Genomic DNA, 9724 nt, shown 5'->3' with positions numbered 1-9724 from the left:
GCTGCTTCTTAACAGTACAGTCAAAGAACTGAGATAATGAGGATTTTAATTGTCAGCAGCAGCAGCTTCGAGGGGGCAGAGCTGGCGGGTCTTTTTCATCAGACTCTAAAACGCCAAGGGTGAGAGCCCCGAAACTTCACCTCTGTGTGCCTGTCTTTCTGGATAAGCCTGGGGCCGGCCGCGGGGTCAAGCCGCGCTGCTCGCTCGGTCTCTCGGGCCGCCCCGCTCCCGGACCCCGCCCCGGCCTAGGGCCCGCCCCGGCCACAGTCCAGCCGAAACATGGAGCAGCGTCTCGATTTCCGCGGACGGCGGGCCCTGGTGACTGGGGCCGGCAAAGGTGACGGCGGGCGGGGGCCGGGCCGGGGGTCGGGCCGGGCCGAGTCTGACGCCGTGGCCCCGCAGGGATCGGTCGTGCCGTGGCCGTGGCGCTGAGCAGGGCCGGAGCCCGCGTGACCGCGCTGAGCCGAACGGCGGCGGACCTGGAGCGCCTGACGCGGGAGGTGCGGGACCCCCTCCTGCCGCCCTGCCCCGCCCCAGTAACCCCGCAGCGGGGCCCCGGGCTCCCTGCGGCTCCCTCCCACTGCTGCCCTCGCCGCAGTGCCCGGGTATCGAGACCCTCTGCGTGGAGCTGGCGGACTGGGAGGCTGTGGAGGCAGCGGTGGGAGCTGCGGGGCCGTTCGAGCTGCTGGTTAACAACGCGGCCGTGGCGGAGCTGCAGCCCTTCCTGGAGGTGACGCGCTCGGCCCTGCAGCGGTGAGTGCCCGGCCCCGGCCCCGGCCCCGGCCCCGGCCCCGGCCCCGGCCCCGGCCCCGGCCCCGGCCCCGGCCCCGGCCCCGGTCCCGACCCCGGCCCCGGCCCCGGCCCCGGCGGCTCCCGCAGGGCGCCGCAGCTCCAGAGGGAGCTCTGGGGCCGAGGATGCCCGCCAAGTAACCTCAAAGCTGTGAACGTCAAAAAACGGCGGCAGAGCTTTCCAGAAAAGGGTGTTATTAGAGGAGAAGCAGCTGCAAAGAACGCAGACAGCAACTGGTATACAAACACCAGATAGGCTGACATGCACACTTTTAGCAATGCCGGTATTGGTCGATTGTTACTGCTGTGTCCTTTTTGTTCACTGTCTTTTCATTCTTTACATCATCACCTTTGATGCCTTAAACAGCAAAAGGAACCAAAGCACTGGCTCTTACATCACTTTCTAAGTAGTCAGAACATGCAGTTTCACTTCCAGAATGGTGGGGTGCCCCTGCCATCCCACTGGCACGAGAGTGGCTTTGCTGCTCATCCAACCTCAGAGCTTCCAGTCTAGTTCCAGCTTGGTTAAACTGAAAGGCAGTTGTCACTAAGACATTTCAGAAATAGAGACCACAAAGCCAGGTAAGGAAGTAAAAAATGGTCATGGTGGGAAATTAAATTTGCTAACTACAATAATATGACATCTTTTTTCTCTGAAAAGCTCCATAGCTTTGTTGTGAGTATGCTTTAGGATACAGGCTATCTTGAGTCCACATCCTTCTGAGAATATGGGTCATGCTGTGTCCCTATGTTAAAAATGGGTGTTGAGAATCTGCAATAAAGGTTTGTGACTAGAACATAAACTGTATGGATTCTACTGAGATCATTCTGCAGAACGGGCAGGTGGAAGACAAAGGAAGTACGTTTTGGCAAATAGAAGAAGTGCTGCCTCTACCCACCTTACATCAGCTTTGCTTTATAGATCTGTGTGAAGTGTTTGCTTGACCTAAGAGTCATCTACCCTGGCTGAGACCCAGAGCTCTATTTAATCTTTGACAGAGGAATTCCATTAGGCTGCATAAGAGCAGAGTCCTGTGAAAAATGTATGTGATACATGCCTTCACCTCCCCACACACTGCCAGGCTTGCAGCCAATGGACAGTTCTGGTTCATTGCTGAGATCCCACCTGACCATTCTGGCTCACCTGACAACTTGGCATTTCTGTCCATGCCCTAGAGTATCACTGGTGTTTCCAAGAGACCAGCGCCACTTGTCCTCTGCTGGCTCCCAAAACAGCTCCCTGGGCTGGGCTACAACCACTCCGTAACTTAAATTTGATTTATTTGTAGGTCTCTTGATGTGAATTTTGGAGCTGTGCTTCATGTTTCCCAGGTGAGGAAGAATTGTCACTGCAGCTGCCTCCATGAATAGTAGTGACTAAATTGTGGTACCTAGCAGGGGTATGTGTCCACTGCAGTCCAAAGTCAATCAGATAAACTACATGTACAACCCCTTCACACTCTTGCTTTGACTCTTGTAAGCAGGAGGCAGTAAGGACTTCCTTCCTCCAGATGTTTTTGTTCTTTGGTCTACCACAATAGCCCAGCAAGATTCCTATGGAGTGAAATAATGATTTCTCTTGTTAGGATTCTGGCCTTCCTCTTTTTTTTTTTTTTTTCTCTCCTCCCCCCTCCCAGATAGTTGCTCGGCAGATGATTGCACAGGGGGTGCCAGGGGCTATTGTGAATGTCTCCAGCCAGGCATCAAAGCGTGCGCTGAGGGATCACGCTGTTTATTGTAAGTGTGTGCAGCTTTCAGCAGTGCCCTTCTCGGTTTTGACCAGCTGGAGACCCATAGTCACCAAGCTGCTGGCTGCCTGTTTTGGGCAGCAAAATACCTATGTGTTCCACAACAGGTGCTATGCAGCTAAGTACTTCCTCTTCTCCCCTTCTCTTAAAGGTTCCACAAAAAGTGCTTTGGATATGCTGAGCAAAGTAATGGCAATGGAACTGGGACCCCACAAGGTAGGAGTCTGTGAGAGAAAAGTGTGAAAGCTGAACCTGAGCACAACCACAGCAGCTGGGTTTAAATTGTTTTTTGCACCTGGTCCCAGATTAGGGTGAACACTGTGAACCCCACCGTGGTTATGACTGACATGGGGAGAATTAACTGGAGTGACCCTCAGAAATCTGCTGCCATGATTAATCGGATTCCCCTGGGAAAGTTTGCAGGTCAGTGATGTAGGTATGTCTCCAGGCTGCACTCTCGTGTTTCCTCCAAGCCTTCCTTCTCACTGACATAGCCAGAAGTTGCTCACTTTTGGGCAAAGCGACAGCTCTTGAATGAATGCCTTTTGGCTGAACTGCAGTATTTGATCAGGACAGGGTGAGACTCAACCCTCCTCTTTTTCTACAGCCTTCTCATCTTGGGACAAGTGAAATTAACTTAATTCTGTTGTTCATAAACCTGACTGGGTGTTTGCTGTGACCTAAGCACCATTTGATCACAAGGACATTTTGATGTCCAGCTCTCAGCCACACTGTCCCAGACACTTTATCAAGCACAGTTTGAAGACAGAAACTCTTTCCAGCACTTGTTACCTGTAGAGGTCAAAGGCAGACCTTTTCAGGTGCTTGTTTTTCTGGTACAAGTTGAGGTGGGCATCAGACGTTCTCTGTGTTTGATTGCAGAGGTGGATGATGTGGTGAACAGCATTCTCTTCCTGCTGAGTGACAAGAGTGCTATGACAACTGGCAGCTCACTGATGATTGATGGGGGCTTCCTTGTCTCCTAAGATGACACCTGCATTTCACACCTGTCCTCAATTTTCATATGAATACCGCCTAGATGTAAATTGGATAAAAAACAATGACAGACTTCCTGCTGGAGGGGCAGCAGGGCTGAAGCCTGTATTAGAAGTGAGGCAGAAAAATCAGCTTTGCAAGGCTGCTATATAATAAAGCTCACATACACCTTCATGGAGAATGTTTATTGCACCAAATAAGGTTTTATCTTGTCACTCTACATGATGATTAGAAACTGGACCTTTCTTCCAACCCTGTTCCCCCCCCCACAACCCTTCAGAAGCTCTCCCTGTTCCATCCAAATCCACAGTCTGTCTGCATTTTCAGTGGGAAGGGAAAGAAGTTAGCAGACTCCTCATTGCTTCTTTTGTTGTCTTTAGTAGGAAAAAAAAAAAAAATATAGAGGCAATAACCCCAGCCCTGCTCTGCAGAGACTGGATTCTGGGGGGAGGCCCTGCTAAATACTAATGGGGGGGAGCAGCACCATGCTGTCCTAGGGTGTGCACACACAAAAAGGCAAATGCATTGATTGCACAGAGCTGTTTCACTCAGAGAGTTTGGCTAGTACCCAATAAAGCACCTAATGATTGATTTTTCAGCTTCTCATTTACTTTGACCCCTTCCAGGGTTGGTCATGATTTCTTTAACAGTCTCAGGAACATTTTGCTAGAGCACCAGTTTGTTAACTGTTAGCCACAGCAGGCTGGGCAAGGAGGCCCTACCACCCTCCCAGGTATTCTTGTCTTTCAGCACCACTGAAATCAGCTCCCTCCCCACTCCCACCAGGATGTTCACCTGCAGGTTGAAAATAGGTGTTTCCAGAACAGGATGGATGTCTCAGCCCTTTCCACTCCGAGTTCAGGAGAGCCAAAACAGCTTGTTGCCCGAAGGAGCTACCTTGCCTTCCCCACTGTACCTCCCCTGGGGGCTGTATAGTCCCCAGCTGGTCTCCTGTCCCCACTGCCCCTTCACATCAACACTGACGTTAAATCAAAGAGACATTTAAAAAACACTGACTTCGTACATGATGAAGGGCCCTACACATCCCAGCCCCCTTCAGAAACACCCAGCTTAATATGCAATCTGTCAGAGGGATGACAGCATGCTGAGCCAACACCTAGGCCACAGCCCTCAAAACATGGTACACTTTTTGCCAGGCTTCTTCACAGGTGGTGGGCAGAGCACAGCCCGGATGGCTTCATCAAACACCGTCTTCAAGCCCCGCTGTGTCAGGGCAGAGCATTCGAGGTACTTTACCGACCCTGGGGAAAGAGAGCTCCAGCTCAACCACTCCAGTACCACCACCATGCACTGTCCCTCACCCACTCACAAAGTTCAGTGCCACCGGTATCTGCCTGCTCATGAGACTCACCAATCTCCCGAGCCATGGCTAAGCCTTGGGGATAGGTGATGGGGGCCAGTTTCTTATCACGTAACCTTTCAATGGTGTCCTTATCATCCCTCAAGTCCAGCTTGGTGCCCACCAGGATAATAGGTGTATTTGGGCAATGGTGTCGGACTTCAGGGTACCACTGAAACAGAGAGGCATGATAAGAAAAGTAGTTACATGAATGGCCATAACCATGAGGATGAATTGCTACTATTGAGAATGAAGAGGTTCATGATGGCAACACCCGAACAGGATACTGCTTCCTACAGTTCTAATGTTCTCTGCAAAAAGAGACTGGTGCAGATGTAGTAATAAAGGCACCAAGACATAGAATCCTGACAGACATTGCTAGCCAACTCTGCACCCAATGTTTCCCTTAACTGTATTTTAGCTTCTAAGATATCCCTTATCTTAAAACACAGATTCAGAAAGGCAGTAACTTAGCCAAAGAAGTCATAAATAAAAAGCAGGCCCCACTTAAAACCTGCAGACTGTGACTTTCCCTCACCAAAACATTACTGCTTGAAGTTTTGGGCTTGTAGGTGTGGTGCTGGGTGGGGCAGGGAGCATCACTGTTTATTTCCCCTCTACTGTTTCACCCAGGAGGAGAATACTTTACCTTAGCTCTGACATTCTCAAAGGAGGCTGGACTCACAAGGGAGAAGCAGATCAAGAAAACATCCTGTGCAGAAACAAGAGGGTCAGCTGTGCAGAAAGATACAGCTAGAGTGAAGGGAGGCTGCAGAGGGAGCCTGAGAAAGGACAATCTTCTCCCACAAGCAAGGACTGCTGTGGCTTGAAGAAATTCTTCCCCATTAAGGGTGTTAAACTAATTCAGAGAGGGAAGGGAAGAACCCTGAGTGCATGATTACATCATCTTTCACAATGCTGGCTCTGCATGTTAAGCGCCTGAGGGCTCAAACATCTAAACAGCGCTAAGGGTTTCACCACCAGCACAGCTGCTTAGGAACTGCTACACCCAGAAACACTCCTAGGGCAGCCCAATGGGGATCTGTCCTGCTGAGAGAGAATGGGAATATGGAACTGACTATGCTGTACAGCAGCCCTACAGCATTCCTTTTACTTAAACCTCCCTGAGGCACCCATAACTCTTCAAAGACCATTACAAAGAAGAGACTAGAACAGGACAATCTCTTAGGAGAAAATCAGTTGTGATACTTAAGCAACTAGAATTATGGGTGTAGCTGCAGGAACTCACACTTTCCTCAAGGGAAAGAAGCATGCCTGTCCTTGGGAGCCTCCCCTTCTCTGAGAGGGAGCAGTCACAAGCCAGTCCAAGCCCAGCACTCACCGTCTGCGGATAGGAAAGAGGACGCAGTCGGTCATAGTCTTCTTGCCCTGCTGTATCCCAGAGGCCCAGGTTCACTGGCTTTCCATCTACCATCACATTGGCAGAATAATTATCAAACCTGCCAATGAGGAGTTCCCATCAGTGACAATTTTGTAGTGACCTTCACATCTCTATATGGAATTCAAAGGGGCAGTGAATCAGAAACAGATACTGCAGCACAGTTACAGTGGGGACAATCTGCCTTCCTCACACACACAGCCACAGCATCATCCTTACCTGCCAAGTTCACAGTCTGATTTGCCACAGCCACCTCCTCTCATACAAACCCAACTTTTGCACGCACATGCATACAGATCAAAAAGCAACTGAAGCCCAAGACCATTACTTACACGGTGGGAATGTATTCTCCAGGAAAGGCATTTGTGGTGTAACTGATAAGCAAGCAGGTTTTCCCAACAGCTCTGCAGAGGGTAAGAGCAACAAGCATAAAGAAGGGTACCGGATGGAGCACTAAGGCAGTAAAGCTCACCCCTCCCCCACCGAAAACACATGGTTAGGTAAAAAGTTACCATGTGAGAAAACAAACCTGTTGCAGGCTGGAATTCCCTAGTTGTCACGGACATGACCTGAACTCAGAAGGTGCACCTTGACTGAGTGCTTCCTAACCCTGCTCTCTGCCACTCCTCTTCCCTACCCATTCAGGCCTCAGCAAGACATCAGTCAAAATAGTTTTTCCATGAACCAAGAGAGGGAATAAATTAGGGTTGTGTGCTGGGCTCAACAGATGCATAGTAATTTAGCAAAATGGATAAGCAGTGAGGTTAAAAAACATGCAACAATGCAGAATTCTGCAAGCTCCTCAAATACAGGAATTCAGTATCAGTAAACACAAAGGGGGAAAAAATAAGTATCCATAAACAAAAATGGACTTCAAAATTGACCACTGTCAGTTTGGAAAAAATTAGCGAAGGATAAAAATACCAGCTCAGGGCTTTGCTCAAGGCTGGTGGGATTGGTCAGCCCAGCAGTGGCACAGCTGGCTGGGGCCAGGCCAGACCTGGCTGGCAAGAACACAGGCACATGGACTTAACCAGTCCTGTACATTTCCTACTGGAGCTTTGCTGTAAGAACAGAGGAGTACCTTCAGTGTGAGCCACCTCCTTATCATGGAGAAAGCTGTGAACTGCAGCCAGCCTTCCAGAGAAAGATTGCCAGTGCCAGGGAAAGCTGGCTGTGAGGTGCCTGGGTGAAGGTGAATAGCTAGCAGAAATGGGTATCCAGTGGTATCCCCTACCCAATTCTGCAACCAGACTGACATAAGAGAGATGTCAGAAGAGAGGAAGAGTTGACAGTCCCCTGCACACACCAGGATGACAGAAAGCACAGAGACAATTAACCAGTATTACAACTTTTCCTCTGGACTAGGTCCCTTTGTTCTGAGAAGAGAGGTTTTGTCACGAACCACTACACTGACTGGTCCAACTTTGCCCCTGAGAGGAATGACAGGTTTGTCTTTACAAACAAGCTGTGGGTCTGCTGATAAGATGAAACTATCACTGAGAGATAACAGAAACAATGAGATGAATTCCATTGAAAGATGAAAGAGGCATTGAGGAAGCACCACGAATTCTACAAATTAAGTAGGGATTATACGTTCCGGGCACTCTGTACCTCTCAAGTACCTCAGCCAATGGGGAAAGAGAAAAGGGACAAGCAGGAAATTAGGGTAAAAAGGAGGCTGTGCCCTCCAAAAATTTGAGACCCCAAGGGAATGCCCCATGACCTCTCCCTTTATTCAAATAAAGTAAAAGGACTCCTCTGTCTCCTTTTTGGACATAAACCTCTGGTGTTTGTGGATTAATTTTCCTGATACTCCTGAACTGTGACTTCACTTTCCCACCAATCAGGGAAGCTTGCAATTCACCAAAAACTGTGTATCTATATGTTTCCAATTTCTTTTAGTCTGCACTGTTGGTTTGGTCTTAAAGCAAAACACAAGACAGCAAACCTTCAGCTGAATTCCATTTTCAACATCCTCAGCTCCCAGTCATTCCTCTCCCCTCTGCAATAAGGCTGTGCTTTCTCCTACTCCCTTCCTGAGGAAGGCCTCACCGCAAATGTGTATTTGAGGGGGTGGCATGCACGAGAAAGAAGTCTAGTCCCTGCCCAAGACCAGTTCACATTTAGGTCTGAGTACCTCAGCTCTGTTCTTGCCGAGGTGATCAAAAAAGTAAACTGAATTGTGAGGAAAAATATGCAGGATGAGCTAGGTAAGTTACAAAGAAGCATAAATCTAGTGCATGCATGCATCTTGCAGGCAAATGTCTTCCCAAAAAAAGGCATTTAGGAAGAGCCTAAAGAAGAAAACAAAAAGGGTGACAAGGAACACATGGTGAAATGATAAAGAGCAACCCATTTCACCTCGGAACAATCAACAAAACGACATATGAGACCTGCGAACATCGAGATTTTTGGAAGAAGTCTGTCAGGAATAAAGCAGGTACAATGAAAAACGGCAAAATACCGGCACCTAAATAAAACAAGGAGGTAAACGTAAAACCCAAGAGAAGCCTGTGTTTGCTACCCAGGCAGCACCCAAGTTCACGAACTATGAAAGGAGCGGGGCAGGGTCCCGCAAGGCCGCGGCGAGGCCCCGATCTGCCCCCGCTCCCGCTCCCGCTGCCGCCGCCCCCGGCCCCGCCCCACCCGAGCCAGGCTCCCGTGGCTCCAGGCCGGACCGAGCCTCGCCGCCCGGCGCGGGGCCTCCCGCCGGCGGAGCAGCTCTCCCGGGACGCAGGCCCGGGCCAGCCCTCCCTCCTTCCCTCGGCGCCGCCGGGCCCGTTCGGTGCGGGGCTGCGGGGCCGGAGCGGCCCCTCCCGCACTCACCCGTCGCCCACCACCACACACTTGATCGCCTGCATCTGCCCGCGATGGCGGCGCCGCGACTGCGCCGCACTGACCGCCCGCGGGGCGGGGCGGGGCGGGGCCGGGCCGGGCCCCGGGGCCAGGCCCGCGTCTCCCGCCGCTCTCCAGGGGCCAGATGCGGCTCCGCCGCGGGCGCTGGGGCAGAGAAGTAGTGAATGCTGCTCGGGGCCGTTTACTGCACTGGGGCCCACCGGCTCAGTGAAAAGCTTTGAAAGCTGCACAGTTCGCTGTCATCTGCCTAGAGCTGCTGAGGAACAAAGATGGAGTAGCAAAAATCCTTCTGCAAGACGGCTTTTGGCTTCCCCCCGGTCCCCAAGTTAGCCTGCCAGGTGTCCACAGTAGTGGCCCTGCCTGAAAAGAACAGGCTTTGCTTTTCCCTTACCTGCAGGTCTGCAGTGCTGCCCAGCAGCCACAAAGTAGCTACTGCCACAGGTTCTCTTCCTTATGACTAGGGAACACCTTCCCAGCTTCTTTGCTTTTATCTTAGTCCAGAACCAAAACTACCCCCATGTTATCCACCTATAACAGCCTTTTAGCTCCAGGACTAATAGGGTCTCCTCTAGA

The 9724-nt window shown here is 50.8% G+C and overlaps 2 protein-coding genes across 6 annotated transcripts; one reads left to right on the top strand and one right to left on the bottom strand.

The window, feature by feature from the left end:
- Positions 1-193: 193 nt before the first annotated feature.
- On the top strand, positions 194-3707 carry DCXR (dicarbonyl and L-xylulose reductase). Of its 4 annotated transcripts, none has more exons than XM_086856956.1 (8): positions 194-337; positions 403-500; positions 599-753; positions 2079-2121; positions 2427-2526; positions 2689-2753; positions 2843-2960; positions 3420-3707. In XM_086856956.1, exons 1-8 carry the CDS (start codon positions 280-282, stop codon positions 3521-3523), a joined length of 741 nt encoding a protein of 246 aa, XP_086713082.1. In that variant the 5' UTR covers positions 194-279; the 3' UTR covers positions 3524-3707. The 4 variants fall into 4 exon arrangements, with proteins under 4 accessions (XP_086713082.1, XP_086713081.1, XP_086713083.1 ...); XM_086856955.1 differs by having other exon boundaries at positions 212-337; positions 2376-2526; XM_086856957.1 differs by having other exon boundaries at positions 237-337; positions 2376-2526; positions 2843-2973.
- Positions 3704-9225, bottom strand: RAC3 (Rac family small GTPase 3). Of its 2 annotated transcripts, none has more exons than XM_086856959.1 (6): positions 9122-9225; positions 6625-6696; positions 6236-6353; positions 5543-5605; positions 4906-5065; positions 3704-4795 (listed from the first exon to the last, which is right to left on the bottom strand). In XM_086856959.1, the coding sequence occupies exons 1-6, from the start codon at positions 9154-9156 to the stop codon at positions 4665-4667; spliced, it is 579 nt and encodes a 192-aa protein (XP_086713085.1). In that variant the 5' UTR covers positions 9157-9225; the 3' UTR covers positions 3704-4664. The 2 variants fall into 2 exon arrangements, with proteins under 2 accessions (XP_086713085.1, XP_086713086.1); XM_086856960.1 differs by having other exon boundaries at positions 9143-9187.
- Positions 9226-9724: the final 499 nt, after the last annotated feature.

This window comes from Cyanistes caeruleus, chromosome 19 (genome assembly GCF_971803275.1).
Source record: "Cyanistes caeruleus chromosome 19, bCyaCae1.hap1.1, whole genome shotgun sequence".
NCBI classification, from domain to species: domain Eukaryota; kingdom Metazoa; phylum Chordata; class Aves; order Passeriformes; family Paridae; genus Cyanistes; species Cyanistes caeruleus.
The sequence above is the reverse complement of the archived record's forward strand: the minus strand, read 5'-3'. Positions and strand labels throughout refer to the sequence as shown.

What these genes read in the sequence shown, in the direction of transcription:
- DCXR (XM_086856955.1), top strand. Translation starts at nt 280, where the DNA reads ATGGAGCAGCGTCTCGATTTCCGCGGACGGCGGGCCCTGGTGACTGGG. An exon ending in TGGAGCGCCTGACGCGGGAG is followed by an intron (nt 501 to 598) that starts GTGCGGGACCCC and finishes CCCTCGCCGCAG; the next exon opens with TGCCCGGGTATCGAGACCCT. An exon ending in TCCCCTGGGAAAGTTTGCAG is followed by an intron (nt 2,961 to 3,419) that starts GTCAGTGATGTA and finishes GTTTGATTGCAG; the next exon opens with AGGTGGATGATGTGGTGAAC.
- RAC3 (XM_086856959.1), bottom strand. Translation starts at nt 9,156, where the DNA reads ATGCAGGCGATCAAGTGTGTGGTGGTGGGCGACGG. An exon ending in TGTGTGGTGGTGGGCGACGG is followed by an intron (nt 6,697 to 9,121) that starts GTGAGTGCGGGA and finishes TACCCTCTGCAG; the next exon opens with AGCTGTTGGGAAAACCTGCT. An exon ending in TTGAGAATGTCAGAGCTAAG is followed by an intron (nt 5,066 to 5,542) that starts GTAAAGTATTCT and finishes TCTCTGTTTCAG; the next exon opens with TGGTACCCTGAAGTCCGACA.